Source organism: Propithecus coquereli, unplaced genomic scaffold, assembly GCF_000956105.1.
Source record: "Propithecus coquereli isolate 6110/MARCELLA unplaced genomic scaffold, Pcoq_1.0 Scaffold438, whole genome shotgun sequence".
Lineage (NCBI taxonomy): Eukaryota > Metazoa > Chordata > Mammalia > Primates > Indriidae > Propithecus > Propithecus coquereli.
The window spans coordinates 1,804,833-1,825,256 of NW_012150152.1; the positions used below are offsets into that span (position 1 = coordinate 1,804,833).

Consider the following 20,424-nt stretch of genomic DNA (forward strand, 5'->3'; position numbering starts at 1 on the left):
CCATGAGTGGCTGTGGCACTTGGCATGCCTCCTCTCTGACCCAGGGGCAGTGAGGCCAGACCACTCAGGCTGGCCGGCCATACATGCCAAATGCCGTCTCTGCTGTCGCCATGCCTCGGGGGACCAGCAGAGGCCCCGAGACCCCGGGGCGCCAGCCAAGACTGGGCCGTCTCCGCAGTGGCTGGTGGGCACTGCCCTGCTCAGCCGTGTCCTCAGCATAGGACTGACCACAGCTCCATCCTTGCGCCACCGACCGTCTCTCAGGGATGACCTGGTCATCAGGGACACCGTGACAGGGGAGGTGGGGGGGCTGGTCCAGGCAGGTCTTGGCCTTGAGCGTGGCGGCCGCGGCAAGCCCACCAGAGAATCCAGCTGGGGGTCCCCAGGGCCCTGGCACGGGGGCCCCTTCTCTCTCCTCTTGGTGATGACAGGACGACTCTCGGGGTCTCCGTCCTCTGGGGCCGAGGTGTGTGGAGCAAAGACGCAAGGTCGAGTAGGAAAGATCCTTTTATTGGGGTGGACACGGAGCACGCACTAGTCCATGATAAAATGACAGGAGAAAGATCCGGAAAGGCCGATGCTCCCCGCACGCACACTCAGAGTGAGGTCTGGGCACGGAATAGTTCCCGGTGGAACGTGAGACAAGGCCAAGTCTCAGAGGCCTGAACCGGTGGGATGGGGGGAGAAGGCTGCTCAGCTGTCCAGGAGAGCCGGGCCCCCCGGCCCCTGACCCTGCCACCCGGCCGCAGCACAGCCCCCAGCGCAAGACCCTCACAGACACACTCTGGTTCTCTGGAGGAGAACAAGGGGCCAGGAGGAGGGAAGTGGCCGGGGGGTGGCAGGGAGGGTGAGGAACAATGTTATTGTTTTCTTTGAAAAGCATCTACCAACATCACACTACTGGGTCTGACGTCCCCTTTAACCAACGCTTGATACATGTTACAGCATAAATAAAAACTCAAGGAAAATAAATACATCGGCTCCCATGAGGTTGGAAGTGGTGTGGACAGCGGGGTGTGGGGGGCCGGGGGGGCGGGCAGGGCGCTTACACACGTGGGCAGGTGGGCAGGCGGTCGAGGAGCAGACAGGGCAGAGGCCCCCGTGGGGAGCGAGTCTTAAGTGTCCTCGTGCATGTCCGGGCTGTCGGTCCGAGCCACCTTGCGGGGCGGCGCTGAGCTCTCGCCTTCAAGCTCCACTTGCTCCTGGTCTCTCTTCTTGGCAGCGTTCTGGGGACAGGGGGAGACAGGGCTGTGAGTCCCAACGCCAGCCCAGACCCCTGCAGGGGCGTCAGACCTGGGTGTGGAGCAGGCAACGCGACCTAGGGGCCCTGGCTGGGCAGCCCCTCCTGCCACCAGGCCCTGCCCGGTTAAGCCCTGCCCAGAGCAACCCCTGGACCCATGGCCAGTGACAGGCAGGCATTTCCTGGGCACCTTGGGGAGTCACCACCACCAGTCACAACGGCCCACGCACGGCCAGTGTCCCAAACACTTGAAGCATGATCCACCTGGCCCCGGGAGCCGCCCGGGATGTCCACACGCCGCCGCGGAGGGAAGTACTCGGGTTTGGGGAAATCTCCTTTCCCTGCTGGGGGCGTCAAAGCCTGTGGGGCTGGGGAGGAGGACGGGGGTTGAGCCGGGCCGCTCGGATTTTCAGAAGCAGTCATTTTGTCACAGGGTCCCCTTCCAACCTTGCCCAGGGCAGGTCGCTGTCCACCGTTCAACATTAGGTGAAAAACAAACTGACCATATCACAGAACAACATGCAGACATTTCCATTGGGAAAAAAGAAAAAAGTCCCACTGTCAGAAAGGCAACCTCTGGGTAGCGGGGACGGGGGGGACACCAGAGGTTGGGGGAGATGACTCACTGCAGTCACACACTCTCGTATCTCCTAGATTTTTAACTGGATGTATACATTTCACCATTGAGAGAAGATTCTAGGTCACACCAGTAAAGTCTACTAATGCCAGAGCTGCAGGAGGCCTGGCCTCCAGTCTCCGAGCACCGCAGCCTTGCAGCAGGGAACGCTCTTCCCTCTCCTGGATCGCCTGGCAAACACCTACGCAGCCCTCAAAGCCCCACGCAGGCCACCTGAGCGCTTCCCCCATTCAGAACCCTCTGCAGGCACCACGTCCCTGTCCCCTGTCCCAGCACTGGAACCCACACGCCTTACCTTTTTGTCCCATTGCTGATGTAGGTAGCGCAGGAGGATGTTTGTCTTTTCTGTCACGATGACTAAGGAGGAAAGACAGAGAAAGTCACAGAAGAGGCAGCGAAAGGAGCTGGCTGCGGTGGCCCAGCCTCCTGGACGGGCCCTGCTCCCTGCCCGCCGGCCTGTCTCTGCCCTAAGCAGTCTTTCAAGGGCTGGAAGGCAGCAGCCCCACCTGGGGAGATTTCCAAAAGCCCAGCGATTTCACTTCCCAGTACACACAGGCCACTCGGAGGCCTGAGCCAGCTGCTCCCTCGGGTCCCTGCTTCCTGCGTGCGGGGACCCCATCCTCAGGCAGGGGACAAGCCCCAGCACACAGGTGTTTTCCCAGGTGGACCAGGAGCACAAATCTACACAGCAGTGCCCAGTGACCACGAACCCCACCCAGCAATGTCCAGATGGATGGATTCTTTTTTTTTGAAGGGACAGAGTCTGGCTATGTTGCCCAGGCTGTCCTCCGGGGCTCAAGCGATGCCCCCACCTCAGCCTCCCCAGTAGCTGGGACCACAGGCACCACCACCACACCCAGCTTGGATTCGTTTTTACCAGTTAAAACATCACCACCACGTCCTCCTGCTCTGTGGGCCCCTCCACCTGGACCCCCTTCCCCTTGCTGCCTACCCCAGGCCTGGCTGGGTCCCCACCCCAGGCCCCTGTCACCTTCTGCTCTGCTGCCTCCCAACCCAGCAATACTCATCTTAGGGTCTAAGTTCTTGTCTGACGTGACCTGAATGGGAGGGGACGGGGCCAATGAGCAGTACCCAAGGGCCAACTTGGGCCCCATCTGGGCTGGATGTGGATGCCAGCGCGTGTAGCACCCTGAAGGAGCCCACAGAAAGCCGGTCTCCTGCTGCTCCCGAGGGAGCAGATGGGCATCCGCATGTGCACCCCTAGCCCAAAGCCTCCAAGGTCACCTCCTGCACCTCCCCCGAGGCCCTCCCCACCCAACCCTGCAGTAGCCATAACGTGAACCGGAGCCGAGTCTGGCCTGGGCGCGGCTGGAGGTCACCTCTGTATGCCACACAGTGGTCTCTGGACCCCACCCTCAGCCGCCAGGTTGGGACAGACCGACAGGCCACTTACTCTGTTCAGATGGGTACTCTCGAGTAGGCAGGTAGACTGAGGGACGTCGGTTCTGCGGGAGGGTTGAGAAGGGGTGGGTTAGGGGAGCAGGCAGGCCTGGGGTCCCCTCGCCCCTCAACTCAGCACCCACCCTTCAGTGCAGACTAGAAGACACACAAGGACGTGCAGTAGGACTGGGCTTGAAGTTCAGCCTCAGTTCTGGCCAAGACCCCGATTGGGGGACGCACGCCACCCCCAGCCCCCCGGCGGTTCCCCCAACCCCTCCCAGACCCCAAATGCACACTCACCGAGGCTTTGCACACGGAGTCAGCATGAAATCGACTAAAATTGCTTTTGTTGTAGACAGGCAAGCCTTTCAAAAAATCTGCCTAGAAGATACAGAGGACGGTAAGTGAGGAACCAGGCAAAGTGCAGGTCATCCTTTGAGCACCTACAGGGGACGGGCTCCCGGGGACTTCTGGTTTCCTTCTTCCCACTTTTCTTTGTGGGTCATGTTTTCCAGAATACACTCCTGAGCTGGCTGCTACGAGCACAGCCATGACCAGAAAAAAGTAACCAACTAGGGACAAGTGCACACTCTCCTAGGGGGTCCTCATGACAGCCCCATAACTAGGCAAGGGGTGGGGAAACTGAGGCTTGGAGAGAATGGGCCACTTGTTAAAAGTTGCACTGAGCGAAGAAGCAGCAGAGACAGGGCCCTCCTAGGAGCCCACGATGAGGTCCACCTTCGACAGAGACCTAGGATGCAGAAAGACACGTCCATCCTAAGAAACCCCACTGGCCAGGGTGACAGTAAACGGGGATCAGGGAGCCCAGCCTGGTCCACGAGCCTTGGCCACGCAGACAGGAGCTCCGCGTTCACCGAACTTCCAGTGTCCAGCAAACCCAGAAATCCAAGTTTGAATGTGTTCTCTCCAGGCTTTCAAAGCTAGCTCAGCTTTTTAAAAAACACTGTGCAGACTGAAGTAACGAGGTCTGTGACTAGTCAGCTTGGGGGCTGCTCCTGGGGTCCCCACACCCCGAAGTCAGCCCCAACACCTGAGCCCACCCTGTAAGGAGAGGATGCTTTGTCCATGGCACGGACCTCGGGCCCCTCACGCGGAGAGGGCCAGAGCCTGAGAGGGAGCAGACTGTCCCCTCCCTGCCAGTGGCTTCCTGGGGCAGGGGGCTCAGCTGCCCAAGTTTTCAGGTCCAAGTGGCTCCAGGTAGCCAGCAACAACAGAATCTGTTCACTCTTCTGAAGGCTTTTTTTTTTTTTTAAGATAGAGTCTCCCTCTTGTGGCCTGGGATAGAGTGCAATGACGCAATCACAGTTCGCTGCAGCCTCCAACTCCTAGGCTCAAGGGATCCTCCTCCCTCAGCCTCCCGAGTAGCTGGGATTACAGGCGTGCGCCACGACACCCCGCTAATTTTTCTATTTTTAGTAGAGATGGGGGTCTCGCTCTTGCTCAGCCTGGGCTCAAGTGATCCTCCTGCCTTGGCCTCCCAGAGTGCTAGGATTACAGGTGTGAGCCACCACGCCTGGCCAAGAAGCCCTTTTTGACCTGATACTGTCAGTCAGGCCTGGGGTGGGATGGCGGGGAGGGGTACGTCTGGTGTAGGGTCCCCCATGCCCTGTCCTGGCCCAGGGCCTTCCTCAACCCCGTCTCACTATATACAATCTCATGACCCAACCAAGCAAGAGGTGGTGCTTCCCTGTCAAAGACAAGGAGACTGAGGCAGAGAGGTTACGTGTGACCCATCCGAGGTCACCCAGTCCCAGCAAGAAAACAAGGGAGCCAATTTGAACCCAGGTTTGGCCAACCTCAGAAGTCAAGCTCCTTCCATTCTGAAACATGCTTAAAAATCGAGGGCTCGGAGGCCCTGCAGGTTACTGGCAGGAAGGATAATCCATCCCATCCCTGAGGCCCAAGAGAGCCGCCCTGGGGGAGGCTTCTGTTCAGACAATTTCCCACTGCCCTCTGGGACAGGAGGAGCAGCAGTGTCCTCACCTCAATGAGGTCCAGCACCTCCTCTGCTGGGCCGGCCTGGGAAGCTGGAATGTGGCCGCGTGGCCCTCACATCTGGCCGACCTACTACCCTGAGGCCAGCTCAAAGTCCCTCAAACCTGCCTCCCCTCCCATCCTAGGACCCAGCCCCAACTCGGCCAGAGACTGTGGGGTCAGCTTCATCCATTTGGCAAGGTTTGCTCGGGCCCCTACTGTGTGGTGGGCCCTGGCCAGGTACCAGGGCACCGGGGTGTGGGGTGGCCTTCAACAGACCTGCTCCTGGCCTTGCCGAGTACCCGCTGCATCAGGGCCACTGGTGTGGGTCGAACAGCCACACTGTGCACAGGGAAGTGGCTGTGGAGACAGGGTGCCTCTAGGGCACCGTGTGAGGCCTAGGACAATGGAGGGTAGAGGTCTGGCCTGCTCCGAGGTGGTGATGCAGCTGCTGAGATCTTAAGAGTGAGAAGAGGTCCCTGTCCCCCTCCACAGTCCTGGTGCAGCTTGGCCCCTGCTGGTATCCTGTCACACACACCCTCCGCCACCCTCCAGGAAATGTCCCTCCTTTCTCCGTGTGGGAAACACCTGCCAAACCCCCTCCCCAACCCCTTTGCTCCCCCACAGCTCAGGAGACTCTTCCAGAGCCTCACTCACACCCAGACAAGGTCATCTGTTTACACGTCCACCTCCCTCACTGGACTGGCACCGCCCTGAGGGCAGAAGCACTCAACCCTGGGCCCCTGGCAGGGCTCTCGTGGGGCTGGGCAGCTGAGTGGTGAGAGGTTCAGGAACCCAGACCTCCTGCGCTCAGTCCTGGCTGGGGCCCTCCCTGCAGGACCTCCCAGCCTGCTGGCCTCCCCCGTGAAATGGGGTGTTCCAATAGGGCCACCGCTCAGGGTTGTTCTGAGTCTCAACAAGACAACACGGCGAAAGCTTCAGGCAGAGTGCCCTGGCGAGGGCAGCTATGAGCATCGATGCCTCTGTGCCGAATAACTGAATGAAGGCCGAGTAGAGGCCACACTTTCTGTCAGCTAAGCTGGAAAATAAGGCCTCAAGACACGAGAGGAAATCCTCACCTCAGCCAAGCAAATCCCAGCCACGGCTGGGCCCTGAAGCCATCTACTGCCTCAGCAAACATGCACTGAACACCCGTGTGCCAGTCCCACTGCAGGTAGCCCACCAGTGACCCAGAGCAAGAGAAGGAAAAGCAACAGTGTACCAAGAGAGGAGAGACACGGAGCCTCCCGCAGGTAGGAGGGCCTCGCTCACAGGAAGAAGGGTACTCCAGGCAGAAGGAGGAGCAGGTGCAAAGGCCCTGGGGTGGCGGGAACATGGAGTGAGTATAAGTGAAAAGTCTAATGTGGCTGGAGCTTGTAGACCGAGGGGTGAAGAGGGGTGCAGATGAAGTCACAGAGGTGGGCAGGGGCCTTGGGGGTAGGGGGTGGGGGAGCTAGAAGCCTCTGAAGTATTCTGTAAACTAGAAAGTTGTACAATCTGATCTACATCCTTAAAAGCCCCTTCTGGGATTAGGTGAATTATGGACCGCCAAATGTGTGGCATCAAGGTAAGGAGACCAGGGAAAAGGCTGGGGCAGGCAGCCAGGCAGGGGACTGGGGAGGTAAGGGCAGTGGTAGCACGGACCAGGGTGGGAAGCCATGGACGGCTGCAGGTGTGTTCTGCAGGCACAGCCAACAGGATCCTCTTATGAGAATGGGTGTGGGGGATGAAGTTGTACTGACAAGTCAAGGACAACAGCCAGGCTTGGGGACCCACACACTAGGAACCCACTTCCTGTTTCCTTCCGACAGGAAGTCTTCCTTTGCCCGTCCCCAGCACATCCCAAGGACTGTGGATGGTGGGCTGGTACTCTAGGTCAGGGGGCAATGGGCCCTTCACTTATCTTAACCGAACCTCCCATCACCCCTGCCAGCCCTGAGGATGCCAAACAGTGAGGGGCTGGGCAGGGGTTTTAGCTCAACTCTAAGGCTGGGTCACTGTCCTACTTTACAGGTGGGGAGACTGATGCCCAAAGCACAAGACCCATAGCCCAGCACGAGTGAGTGCCCCAGAGAAGATTTTAACCCCCCAAAAGCCAGTTTCAGATTCCCACTTCAAGATAAGGAGAGAGCTAGGAGAGGATGTCATCAGCCCCGAGTTACCCAGCTCGTCTGTTAAGCATTCACTGTCCTAAGCCCTTTACGACGTCAGTTCCCTAAACTGTCACAACCCTATAAGGTTCGGACTATTACTATCCTCGTTTAACAGGGACAGGCCCTGGGCATTGGAAAGATGGAGTTGTTCATTCTTAGGGGCAGGTGGTGGCCCAGAATGGCGGGGGTGGAGTCAGGGCCCTGGGGGACCGGGGTAGTCGACGATGTCGCACTTCCTTTGGCGACAAAGACCCGCGTGTCGAGATGTCAAGCCCCCTCCCCCCGCCCCGACGCCCAGGCTGGCCTCCCAAACTCCCGAACGGAAGAGGACCAGGTTCGGAGCGCTGAGGACGAAGCCAGAGCTGGGAGGTCTCAGGGGACCCCATCCCCACCCCAGGCGATTTCCCGGGGAGCTGCGACCCGGAAATGAATGAGTTGGCAGGGCCTGGAATCCTAGGTGGGGTCAGGGGTCGGAAGAGGGGACTGGGGCGGGGTCAGCAGGGTCACGGCAGGGTCTGGGGGGGTCGAAGGTCACAGGTCAGAATGAGGGGCGGGGCCGGGCCTGAAGGGGCTGGGCAGGGCGGTGAAGGGCCTCGGGGAATACTAGAGGTGGGTGGGCCCACGGCGCCATTTTGTCGAGTGGAAAGGGAGTACGGGCCCGGCGGTCATCCTCACCATCTTCTGTTTCCCCCGTCGCCGCCTCAGCCACCGCCTTAGCCACCGCCGCCGCCACCACAGCCGCCTTCTTAGTCGCCGCCGCACAGTAACTTCCAGCCGCAGCACAGCCCACACTGATGGCGCCACCGCCCCTCCGTCATTGGTCCGTACTCTACCCCCGCCTCCATCATATGGCCTCTGCGTGCTCCCATTGGCCATGTCCGGCTAACTCACGCGCCCATTGGCCGCCACGCCTCCGCCCTTCATGATCAAGTTCGGTTGAGAGAGCAAAACCCCGCCCGTGCCTGGATGCGATGGGAAGTGAGATCCGGAAGTGGGCGGAGGCCGCGCCCACCAAGTCTCCTGGGAGTTGTAGTTCACAACTCCGGGAGGGTCCGCAAGTCTCCACTCTCTCTAGTGTTTATTGCGTTTTTTAGATCGTGTCTCTTGAGGTTGTCACAGCAACTGCAGAAGTCGGGAACTGTAACACGAGGTACCAACCTTGAGTTTCAGCATATTTAGACCACTCCCGCACTAGCTGCTTGAATTATCTTTGAACTGACAACTCAGACCCTCTTGACTGAACATCTCCCGTGACTCCCTAAGGATCCAGTCTCACTTCCTCAGCCCCAATTACAGGCCCCGCTGGCCTCTTCCTCTCCCTGCATGTGTCCTGACCCCTACCCAATCCCTCCTCCCTCTGGGCTCTCCCAGACTCTGCCAGTTTCTCCAGAAAGACTTTCCTGGGCCGGGCGCGGTGGCTCACGCCTGTAATCCTAGCTCTCTGGGAGGCCGAGGCGGGCGGATTGTTTGAGCTCAGGAGTTCGAGACCAGCCTGAGCAAGAGCGAGACTCCGCCTCTATTAAAAAAAAAATTAGAAAGAAATTAATCAGCCAACTAAAAATATATAGAAAAAATTAGCTGGGCATGGTGGCGCATGCCTGTAGTCCCAGCTACTCGGGAGGCTGGGGCAGTAGGATCACTTGAGCCCAGGAGTTTGAGGTTGCTGTGAGCTAGGATGACGCCACGGCACTCACTCTAGCCAGGGCAACAGAGTGAAACTCTGTCTCAAAAAAAAAAAAAAAAAAAAGACTTTCCTGACTGCGTTCTTCCCAAAGCCAAGTCAGGCGCCTCCTTTGGGCTCCTACCGCCCTCACAATCCTCCTCCCAGCCCTGACCCTGCCTGGGTCCGAATACACTCCCTCATTAGACTGACAAGCCCCTCCAGGGCAAGGACTGGGCAATCAGTACATTGCAAGTGCTCAATAAGTTGCTAAGTGGAAGCTACTAAGTATTACTATTAATATTACTCCAACGATAACAGAGCAAAGGAGAAACGAGCCCTTTATTTTACAGGAGCCAAATGAGCCTCAGAGGGCTAAGGCCTTGCCCAAAGTCACACAGCCCATCCCCAAGGGGCAAGTGGAGAATTCGAAACACCCTAGTTTCCCACCAGCCTTCCCAGACCTGGGAAAGTTACAGCACATATAAGATAAATGGAAATTTGAACATGTATGAGACATTTAATATTTCAAAATTATTAATAATTCTTTTGGGTGTGATAAGTTTTGTGATTGTTTTAGAGAGCCCTTATCTTGGGGAGATACATTCTGAAATATTTACAGAAGAAATAACCTGATGCCTGAGATCAGCTTCAAATAGACCTGCGTACTGAGTACACGGGGATACGTTGTACTATTCTGTGGTCTGTTGCATATGTTCGAAATTCTTCGTAATTCAAAAAAGCGTAAAAAGGGACTTGACAAGGTCTGACTTCCACTCCCATCCAAACTTCTCCCCCTGGGCCAACCCCACAATTTGGAGGGCACTCTCGTCGGAGTCTATTCCCGTTCTTCCAGCTTCCTGCAAAAACAGCGCCAGGCAAAGTCCGAGGTGAGGGAAATGCTTTAACGGGGGTCCCGCTGGCAGCGTCGCACTCCTCAATGGCTCAGCGACTTGCGGCCCTTGAGCATGCGGCGAAGGATGACCTGGACGCCAGCCGGCGTGCTCAGGCGCCGGATCCAGCCGTGCTTGCGCTTGCGTTTGATGTTGCTCGGCTGATACTCGTTCCCGCGCGCCCTGCCCCGCGCCTGCTGCAGAGCAGGGAGGCCCCAGGTGTCCGGGAGCCCCAGCCAAGGCCGGGGCTGGAGCCATCTGCGGAGGCACAGAGACGGCGAGAAGGGTCAGACCGGGTGTTGTTTGACCTCAGCGCTCAACCCCTCTGAGTTTCGGCTTTCCCATGTGTGCGGTGCAGAGCCTGGCAGCAAAAGGCGCTCCATAAATGCGCAAGGCATTGGTAGGTCTTATGGGTGGTAAACAGCTGGCGCCAGCCTCTGACACCGCCCTATTCCCAAATTCGGGGAAGGGTCCCCCTGAGGACTCACCTGCCACCCAGCAGCGCCGCCGACCTACCCGCGGGGCCCAACACGGATGCGGCCAAGAAAGCCATCTCCAGCCGCCGGTCACGCAGTCCCGGCCGCCAGCGATTCCGGAGCCCCGGGGCAAAGGCTTCTGGGAAATGTAGTTTCTCCTGTCTCGGAGAAACATGGCCATGGGGGCCCGGAGTTGTAGTTCCACGCCTGCGCACCATCGGCGCGAGCGTCCGTGCCCTTGGGGCGGTGTAGTTCTTCATATTGACCATTAGATGGCAGGCGATCAGCACCTTCTCACTTATGTCCCGGGGTCTGCTGGGAGCTGCAGTTCCTTCTTGCGTCTACCGATAGAGGGTGCCCCTAGGTGGCCGTGGCGCAGCTGGTGGCAGCTGCAGGAAGCGACCGGTTGGTCTTCCCACCCCCAGCAGAAGCTGGGGCAGATGGCACACAGCTGGCTGGCAGCTTTTCCCCTGTCGAAGCCAAGTCACCGCCCCTTGGCAGGAAGCCCAGGAGGCCTGAGTTCAAGCTGGCTCGGTGTCCTTGGGTTGGTCTCTGCTCCTCTCCAGGGTTCAGTTTCTTGATCTGTAAAACTGGAGGACTACAAGCTTGCCCGTGGCGATATTGTCCCATCCGGGCCCTAGAAGAATTTTCTGATACTCAGAACTGAACCCCTCCCCTGCTCACACACCCTCCTTGGCCCCCTATTGCCCCAGGGAAAATACCCAGCTCCTCCAGCAGATATGCAAAGCCCTGTACACATAGGCATCCTAAATTTCAGCCACACCTTCTTCTCTGCCTAGTGTTCCCCTATCCATCCTTTAAAATCCTCTCCTCTCAACCCTGTCCCCCGCTCTGGCCCAACTAACTCGATGTGGCTCTCCCCTGCAGCTCAGGGGCCTCTCTAGGGCTAGGCCTGGGCTGAGTCCCTACAAGTGCTCCAGCATTACCCAGCTCGGGGTGGGCCCAAAGGGGCTATGGGGAGTGTTTGCTGAATGAATAAACTGTGTAGTCTTCAGGGAGTGCCCTGAGCAGGCAAGAGTGGGTGGCTGGACCTAATCCAGCTCTGGCAGCAAATTCCAGGGGATGGGAGCAGGAGAGCAGCAAGGAGCGGTTAACCCCTTGTCCTCTGAAGCCTACCTGCACCATCATTTAGCAAAACAGCACCGTAATAATAATGCCAATAACATACAGAGCATTTATTCTATGCAAGACACCGTGATGAGCGCTTTACCTGTGTAACAAATTTATCAGAGGATTAATTTCATAGAGAAATAAACAGAGGCTCAGGGAAGTGACTTGCCCAATGTCGCACACCAGCAAAGGGCAGAGGCTGGATTTAAGCCCTGGGACCTCTGACTCTGGGCTCTCCTGGAGGCCTGCCTTGGCTCAGCCCGGCCCACGGAGCTGGGGCGTCTGCCTCTGGCCACCGGCCCTTCTCGGCGTTGTGACAGTCATCGGTGAAATTGGCTGATTGTGAAATTCCAACTCCTTAACTACACACAGCTCCAAGACTTCTGTCTAAAGATTTAGCGAATAACAGTTCCCAGGACTCGGAATCACACAGCCGCGGGTTCAAGTCCCGGCTTTGCCCCTTGCCTGACTTTTGCCCTTGTGCCCTTTATCAGCCTCAGTTTCCCCACCTGATATCGGAAAGATCTGGGAATCTGTTCTTCTGGAATGGAAAAGTCAACACAGAGAGGAGCATGGGGGCTTCGTTTGGAGGGGACTGGGCAGTTCAGAGGCAGGGACTGCCTGGCAAAACCCATTCGCAGCGAGAGGGCCCCAGCCGTCCACTCCCAGGAGCCCCACAGACCCCAGGCTGCAACCCTGTCTCGGCTCTGGGCCAAGCCCAATCCCTCCCCCCACCTCGGTGAGCCCCTAAAAGGGGAGAGGCCCGTTGCTCCCAGAGCCCGCCTCCATCCCGCAACTGCCGCTTCTGATTGGACAACTAACTAGGCCAGGTCAGCCCGCAGTTACGATAGGTCGAGGTGCCCGCCTGTCGGCTTGCGGCCCCGCCCCCTCGGGGAGGGACTTAAAGGGCCGGCTCCTTCCACGGCCGCGGGATGCCCCTGCACTGACCGTCCGGGGCCCGCGCCCGCCGGCGAAGACGCGCCAGCCCTAACCCCGCGCCACCATGTAAACGGCACTGGCAGGCGCACGCTGGTTCCTCCGCCCGGGACCCCTCCGCCCCGACCCGGGCCCGCGGCCCTCGATGAGGTGAGCTGGAAGTGGGCCCCAGGAGGGGAGATCGAGGCCCCCAGGGCCTCCACTTCGGGGCGGGGCGGGAGGGGCGGTCCGCACAGACCGCGTTCGGGCTCCTAGGAAGCCACGGAGCCCCAGTGGCCTCGAACCCCGCAGGGATGACGGGCACCCAGGAGGCGGGCGCCAGGCTCTGGGAAGCGGGGGCTTGCGCGGTGCATTTGCGCTGCCTTCCGCAATCGGGGGATTAGGGCCCCATTCGAGGTCGGGGATGGCCCGCTTCCCCTCCAGTACGTCTGGGGCCACTGCGGGGCCAGCCTTTGGCGTGCCTTACCCTAGCGGCGCCAAAGCTAGGGGGCTGTGGGGTTGGTCCTATCTCCAGGCCCTAGACAATGGGGGTGCACTGCGCGGGCATCCCCCTTGAGTTATGTAACAGCCTGTGGTTGCCATGGACACGGGGGCGGGGGTGGCCCAGGGAGTGGGATGGAGGCCTGGAGGCCCCCAGCCAGGGCCTTGACTTCTCCATCCTCCTCTCCACTGCTGGGGGCTCGAGTGGCAGACCCCAGAACCCAGGGTGCTAAGTAGGGGGTATACACAGAAGCTTCCTCCCAAACTGTCTGGGCCTCAGCCTGCTCCTCTGTGAAACAGGCCCAGCTTACCCCGGTCTTTGGGAGCTGGGCAAGGCCTTCCGGGGGCTCAGTCCCCAAGCCCCTCCCCCAAGGCCTCATCTTTCCTAGGTCAGTTTCAGAGCCAAAGGCCTGGGTTGGGGGCTCGCTGAGATTTGCACCGTTTAGATGCCCAGGAGGCCCTCAGAATATGTGAGTTACTGAAAGAGCACATGTACGCAGGGACGAAGGGGCTTACAAGGCCATACTGGTATGAACTCCAGCTTGGGGGGGAGTGTCTTCAGGGCTGGGCCACATTTGTCACAATGTCCCCTCCTCTGGGAAGCCCCCGGGACTCCACCACTTTCTCTCTGGACACCCCGTGGGACTAGGTCCTTCCCTCTGAGGATAGACTAGGCTGGCCCAGGAGGGTGGCAGGCCACCACCAAGGCACTGCTCCAACAGAACATCCTGGTGCCTTGGCTGGCTGGCTCTACTCCCCAAACTGGAACCTAAAAGGAGCCTCCCAGTGTGGTTCACCTGACCCAGGTGCAGGGAGTGGGTTCTGCAGGGGTAGAGGGGTCCCATTTAGATAGATGGCCCCTGAGCTGGCTGCTGCCCCCACTCACAGGACACACCATGCTAACCGGGGTGACGGACGGTATCTTCTGCTGCCTGCTGGGCGCGCCCCCCAACGCGGTAGCGCCGCTGGAGAGTGTCAAGTCCAGTGATGGCTACACCTTTGTGGAGGTCAAACCTGGTCGCGTGCTGCAGGTGAAGCACGCTGGACCCGCCCCAGCCCCCACCCCACCTCCGCCATCGCCACAAGATGCTGCCCAGGGGGACAGGTCTGGCTTGGTCCACGGCCAGTCCCGGATCACTGTGTACCGCAACGGGCGGTTACTGGTGGAGAACCTTGGCCGGGCACCCCGAGCTGACCTCCTGCACGGGCAGAACGGCTCCGGAGAGCCGCCGGCCGCCCTGGAGGTGGAGCTGGCTGACCCCGTGGGCAGAGATGGCCTCTGGGGCCCAGGAAGTGCCAGCAGTGGCAATGGCAGCAGTGGGAGGCGGCGGCGAGCCCGACGCCCCAAGAGGACCATCCACATTGACTGTGAGAAGCACATCACTAGCTGCAAGGGCGCCCAGGCCGACGTGGTGCTCTTTTTCATCCATGGTGTCAGCAGCTCCCTGGCCATCTGGAAGGAGCAGTTGGACTTCTTTGTGCGCCTAGGCTACGAGGTGGTGGCACCTGACCTGGCAGGCCAGGCCTGGGGCGCAGGTGGCCGCAGCCTACACCTTCTATGCACTAGCTGAGGACATGCGGGCTATCTTCAAGCGCTACGCCAAGAAGCGGAACGTGCTCATTGGTCATTCCTACGGGTAAGCAAACCCTGGCTGGCACAGGGTGGAGACGAGGGGAGGGGCCAACAGGGACTGGACACCCAGTCACAAAATGCTGATTTTTCTCCTTGAAAAATTCCATTAACATCTGCAACCAAACAGGGATTCCTGTCATTGTTGCTGGTGTTCACATTGTTTTAAAGCAGCGTTTCTCAATGCTGGTACCACTGGCATTTGGGGCCAGCTAATTCTTTTCTGTGAGGGGCTATAGGATGTTTAACAGCATCCTCGGCCTCCGCCCACTAGATGCCACTAGCACAATCATCTAGTGCTGATGGCGACCATCACAAAAATCTTCAGACATTGCCAAATGTCCCCTGGTGGGCAGAATTACCTCTCACTGAGAACCACTGCCTTACACTAAATTCACAAATTGGCTGCCCTGGAGATCCCTGTGCAGTCTGGAAAGACTAGTTGGAATCCTGTAAATTCTACGCACTTGCAAAGGCATAGGTTGCTGTAATTCATTCTCCTCGAAGGGCTGATAATACCATCTAAAATTTCCTCTGTGGAAGGCTTTCGGCCTTGGGGGCCTGGCCACTGCCACCTGGCCCCATTTGCTCCTTTACCTAGGAAGAAAGGCAAGATAAGATTAGCCAGACAGGTTAAGAACCACTGTTTTAGCGATTGTAGCCCATGCAATTAGACAGGAAAAGGAATTAAATTACATAAGTATGTAAAAGAAAGGAATCCAGGCTGAGACATAACATAGCTCTTACTTGTTTGTATGATAACATCCCCAAAAGTTGATATATATGATAAACGATTCCTCTAGTTAAGTGAACATCCAACTACATATGAGGTCAGCATACTATCACTTCACAGATGTGAAGATTGAAGCTTAGAGAGGTTAGGCAACCTGCCCAAGGGCATGTAGTCACTGGCAGTCAGGTCCCACTTTACAGCAGGAGTTTGCAAACCTTTTCTTAAAGGGTCAGATAGTCAATATTTTAAGTTTGCAAGCCATACAGTCTCTGTTGGAACTTTACAACTCTGCCGTTGTAGTGCAAAAGCAGCCAGGCATGGCTGTGTATTTACAAAACATTTTTCAAACCTCCACAACTGTAAACTGTACTTACAAAAACTAGCAACTAGCCCCCAGGCCATAGTTTGCTGACTCCTACTTTAGAGGGAATGAAGAACTTGACTTGGGGGCTCTTCAGGCTCTGCCCTTCCACCTTGCATTAGGCAAGCGGGTATGTCATACCTAGAGGCAGACAGGAAAAGATCCTACAAGGGAAGGGATACACAGGAAATAGTAACCTCCTCAAGGCAGCCAGAAGGCTTTGTTTGATCAGATTGCTTTCCTAACACTTGGTAATAAGTCCTTCTTACCCCTTTGGGGGTCAAGGTGACTTTAAGAATCTGAGGAAAGTTCTGGATCCAGATCCTCTCTTCAAAATAAATTCCACCCTCAACACTCTAGCTCACGATTCCACAGTTCTGGGCCATTCGAGATGCCCCACCCATCCCTCACCCCATCAGGTGCCCATGGACCCCAGAAGAAGAATCTTGACCTTCAGGAACCTGCCTCTGGGGTGAGGGGAGGGCATTAACCCCCTCACTGCCTGTATTCTGCTGACCACCACCTTTCAATCCTCCCTGCCGCCCCACCCACTCCGGGCAGCGTCTCCTTCTGCACATTCCTGGCACACGAGTACCCAGACCTGGTGCACAAGGTGATCATGATCAATGGTGGGGGCCCCACGGCGCTGGAGCCAAGCTTCTGCTCAATCTTCAACATGCCCACCTGCGTCCTGCACTGCTTGTCACCCTGCCTGGCCTGGAGCTTCCTCAAGTGAGTGCCCCTGAGTTGGGTGGGAGGGGAGGCTGTACGACTGGGGCTGGGACTGGGACTGACACTTGGGGACACCCCTGGAGGTCAGGCTGGCATGAGGGGCTCCAGCGGTGCCTCCCTACTACCAGGGCCGGCTTTGCCCGCCAAGGGGCCAAGGAGAAGCAGCTGCTTAAGGAGGGCAAGGCGTTCAACGTGTCATCCTTCGTTCTACGGGCCATGATGAGTGGCCAGTACTGGCCCGAGGGTGACGAAGTCTACCACGCCGAGCTCACCGTGCCCGTCCTGCTCGTCCACGGCATGCACGACAAGTTTGTGCCAGTGGAGGAAGACCAGCGCAGGGCAGAGGTAGGGGCGGGTACCCAGGGGCCGCCACACGCCCAGATTCCCCGCGGGCAGCCCAGGGGGCGTGGCCTCTACGATGGGCGTGGTCTCTAGGTGTGGCTCTCACTCCAGGCAAAGGGAGCGTTAGATCTAGAGTCAGTGGTAGGATCCACACAGCAGCGCTGCCCTGGACAGGTGTTAACGATTATGCACCATGCCCACCTCAGGTGGAAGCCTCTCTTCACAGCTGGGGATTTGTGTAAGGAACCAATAACCTCTGGAAGAGGGGGACCAGGAGGTCTTTAGATTAGAAACTCCCAAGAAAGGGTCTTGGGATCCTTAGGCCTTAGAATAGCTCTGGTGGTTCTTAACCAGGGACGGTTCTGCCCTTGGGGGACACTTGGCAATGTCTAGAGACATTTTAGGTTGTCGCAACTGAGGTGGTACAGGGTACTACTGGCATGTGCTGGGTGGAGGCCAGGGATGCTACTGAACGTCCTACAACGCACAGGACAGACGCCAGCAAAGAATGAGCGGGCCCCAAATGTCATTAGGGCCAAGGCTGAGAAATCTTGCCTTGGCACAAAAGGCCTTGTCTGTCTCTATGTATCTAGCTCAGAGATTCTCACCCACCCAGGGATGACTCTGCCCCCGGGACATGTGGCAATGTCTGGAGACATTTTAAGTTGTCATATTATGTCTATGCGAGGTTTACTGCTACTGGCATCTAGTGGTTGAGGCAGTGCACATCCCGCAGTGCACAGGGCAGGACGGTCCAGTACCAAACGTCAGCCGCGCTGAGGTTGAGAAGTCCTCCTGTAGGCACGGGTAGGCACTGAATAAATGCTGAATGAATGACACCTAGATGGGCTGCAGCAGGATGACAGACCATCCTCCAGCCGCCCCTTGGGTGGAACTGGGGGCATTAGGGTAGACTACAGGAGGGACTTCCCAGTGCCGTGGGCCATGCATGAATGGTGGGGGGAGTCCCAGCGAAGCCTGGCCCCTCGCCCCGCCGTCCTGCCCTCGCCCATCCTGAGCCCATGTCCCCTGCAGATCCTGCTCCTGGCCTTCCTGAAGCTTATAGATGAAGGCAGCCACATGGTGATGCTGGAATGCCCCGGAGACGGTCAACACCTTGCTCCACGAGTTCCTGCTCTGGGAGCCCGAGCCCGAGCCCGAGCCCGAACCCAGGGCTCTGCCGGAGCCCCTGCCCGCGCCTGCAGAGGAGAAGAAGTAGCCGCCAGGCGGCCGGGGCATCGCTTGGTGAGCAGAGCCACAGGAAGATGAGGCCGGGAGGGCACCAGGTCTGCAGCGGGGACCACCTGGGCGGGCCGTTCGCTCCGGTGGGCGGGGCCAGGCCGGGGAGACGCCCCCAGGCCGGCTGGGCAGTGTGCGGCACCTCAGGGAGCCGAGTGGACACTCCGCTCTCTGCTTCTGTCCCGCAAGGCCCATCGGTGTTTCGGGGCCGCAGCCAGGATCCCCGCAGATGACCTTGTACAGAAGTCCCTCTTTCCTCCCTCTCCAGCCAAAGGCACGGGCCGAGGCAGGTCCCCCCACCCCGCTCTGTCATCCGTGTCAGCCATGCTTCGTCCTGCGACCCCCGAGCCCCGCAGGGACCCTTGGGGCCCGTCCCATTGCCCCAGACCCTCCCTATCCCCCATTCCTAGGCGCTGGGAGCTATTGTTGCCCACGGGGGGAGGGGCGGGGGGAGGCGGGGAGGGATGGGAGGGTTGGCGCCACCAAACTTGCACATCTCAACTTGTAACTCAATAAAAAGAAGTGACAATCGGAGTCTCCAGACCTGTGCTTGGTCACCTCAGAGCAGGACCTTCACCACCCTGAGCCTCAGTTTTCCTGTCTGCAGACTGGGCTGATCCTAGTGCCTCCCTGCCAGGGCTGACTTTGAGAACGTCCGGGATCCAGGCTTGCTTTGAGTCCCCCATGCCCCCCACCTCAGAATGCAGGGGCTATATGGGCAGTATCTGCAGGGCGGGAGGCAACTTACCAAGGGGTGAGCCCTTCCCTGGCAGGGACGAGAAGGTCCAACTGAGGTTGAGGTGAAGGTCAGCAAACACCTTACATGGGATTGGAACTGTCATAATTCAGTGCCCACTGTGTGGAGTGCCTGATGCCCATTGTTCATTGAATCCCACTCACCCAACCCCACCCGGCAAGTCAGTGCCTCTTACTATCCCAGTTTATTTATTTAGTGGAGACAGGGTCTTGCTATGTTGCCCAGGCTAGTCTCAGACTCCCAGTCTCAAGCAAGCCTCCCACCTCAGCCTCCCAAAGTGTTGGGATTAGGGGCGTGAGCCACTGCGCCTGGCCCATTACTATCCCAATGTTACCTTTCAACTTGGTTTAGGGTCATCTTTGTTGTGAAGATCGTTTTTCTTTTGAAACCACCAAATCTGTCTTTCCCTTTTGTGTCTGGCTGAAAGATTTTGCTGTCCCAAAGACGTGCATTTGCTCCTCTAAATTTCATTTTACTTAATGAAACGAAACTGAACCGAACCTAAAACCTAAATTCCAAACCGAAGATAGTAAAGTGAGGTAGGTGCACGGCACGACGAAACCAAGGGGCCATCACCTCAGAACCGAATCTCCTGTCCCCACCCCACTGCGAGCCAAGCCCAACCTTAGACCAGACCAGCCCGGCAAGCCAGGGCAATCGTGTCCGCTGACAACTCGGGAGACTCTTGATTGCCACCGCGGAGGGTAGGGTGGCGGGTGCCAGTGGCATCCGGCGGGTAGAGTCAGGGATGCTGCTCCAATACTCCGCAAGGCACAGGACACGCCCCCCGCGAAGAATAACCCAGCCCCAGGTGTTACTAAGGCCAAGGTCGGGCATCCCTGTGTTAGACAAATTCCATCCCTTTTGAATCTTTTGGGGTCTCTGGAGTCTTTGCCAATGACTGTTCGTACATTCCACGGGCGTTGGCACGCAGTCGCCAATCTTCTGATGAAGGGAACTGCTACCGCTTTCTCAGAAGACTGGCAGGTGCGAGGCCTCCTTGTTTTACACGAGGAAACGGAAGCTCAGAGAGTTTTCTTCCACTCAGTCACCAGGTAGAGCCCAGACCCACCCCAGAGGCCGCGCCTCTAATCGCAACTGTCGTTCCCCAGAGCAGCTGAGAGCGCGGCAGGGCAGGAATCCAGGCAGGTGGAATCCCCGCCCCGGCCACACCCCGCCCCCTGCGCGACTTGGTTGGCTGAGCTGTGAAGACGGGCAGGACAGGAAGCCAATGAGGCGGTGGATCTCTCTAACTCCTTAAGCCCACTGGGCCCTTTGAAGAAGCAACTTCTAGAAACTTGAATGTCCCCCATCCCCCACAAAGTGGACCACTATCATCACAGTAGCAACATCTCACCAGGATGGCGGCTTGGCCTTTACTGAAGCTCTTTGAACATATGAATAGCCTGAAGTCGCATAGTATGGCTGGGAAGTCTGGTTATTAAACTTTTCGTTTTTCTTAAGAGACAGGGTCTCGCTGTGTTGCCCAGGCTGGTCTCCAACTCCTGGCCTCAAGCGCTCCTCCCGCCTTGGTCTCCAAAAGTGCTAGGATGACAGGCGTGAGCCACCATGCCTGGCCTGTTAATCCCATTTTATAGTGGAAGAAACAGGTTCAGAGAAGCAACACC

At 58.0% G+C, this 20,424-nt stretch overlaps 3 protein-coding genes across 4 annotated transcripts; 1 reads left to right on the forward strand and 2 right to left on the reverse strand.

Moving 5' to 3' along the window:
• Positions 1–495: 495 nt before the first annotated feature.
• On the reverse strand, positions 496–8,228 carry DDA1 (DET1 and DDB1 associated 1). Of its 2 annotated transcripts, XR_001137877.1 has the most exons (6): positions 8,102–8,228; positions 3,579–3,659; positions 3,292–3,343; positions 2,173–2,234; positions 1,050–1,226; positions 496–662 (listed from the first exon to the last, which is right to left on the reverse strand). XR_001137877.1 is itself a non-coding variant. In XM_012654106.1 (5 exons), exons 1-5 carry the CDS (start codon positions 8,102–8,104, stop codon positions 1,116–1,118), a joined length of 309 nt encoding a protein of 102 aa, XP_012509560.1. In that variant the 5' UTR covers positions 8,105–8,228; the 3' UTR covers positions 876–1,115. The 2 variants fall into 2 exon arrangements, 1 of the variants encoding a protein (XP_012509560.1); XM_012654106.1 differs by lacking the exon at positions 496–662 and having other exon boundaries at positions 876–1,226.
• Positions 8,229–9,447: 1,219 nt separating this feature from the next.
• On the reverse strand, positions 9,448–10,578 carry MRPL34 (mitochondrial ribosomal protein L34). Its single transcript, XM_012654107.1, has 2 exons — positions 10,468–10,578; positions 9,448–10,237 (listed from the first exon to the last, which is right to left on the reverse strand). The coding sequence occupies exons 1-2, from the start codon at positions 10,530–10,532 to the stop codon at positions 10,024–10,026; spliced, it is 279 nt and encodes a 92-aa protein (XP_012509561.1). The 5' UTR covers positions 10,533–10,578; the 3' UTR covers positions 9,448–10,023.
• Positions 10,579–12,443: 1,865 nt separating this feature from the next.
• On the forward strand, positions 12,444–18,573 carry ABHD8 (abhydrolase domain containing 8). Its single transcript, XM_012654108.1, is given in 7 exon segments — positions 12,444–12,672; positions 13,891–14,527; positions 14,529–14,639; positions 16,288–16,458; positions 16,587–16,803; positions 17,836–17,898; positions 17,900–18,573. Coding segments are annotated over 6 exon segments (1,311 nt in total). The 5' UTR covers positions 12,444–12,672; positions 13,891–13,898; the 3' UTR covers positions 18,020–18,573.
• The last annotated feature ends 1,851 nt before the right edge of the window (positions 18,574–20,424 follow it).

What these genes read in the sequence shown, in the direction of transcription:
- DDA1 (XM_012654106.1), bottom strand. An exon ending in AGAGTACCCATCTGAACAGA is followed by an intron (nt 2,235 to 3,291) that starts GTAAGTGGCCTG and finishes TTTCCTCCTTAG; the next exon opens with TCATCGTGACAGAAAAGACA. An exon ending in ATCAGCAATGGGACAAAAAG is followed by an intron (nt 1,227 to 2,172) that starts GTAAGGCGTGTG and finishes CCCTGTCCCCAG; the next exon opens with AACGCTGCCAAGAAGAGAGA.
- MRPL34 (XM_012654107.1), bottom strand. Translation starts at nt 10,532, where the DNA reads ATGGCTTTCTTGGCCGCATCCGTGTTGGGCCCCGCGGGTAGGTCGGCG. An exon ending in GCGGCGCTGCTGGGTGGCAG is followed by an intron (nt 10,238 to 10,467) that starts GTGAGTCCTCAG and finishes GTGCCTCCGCAG; the next exon opens with ATGGCTCCAGCCCCGGCCTT.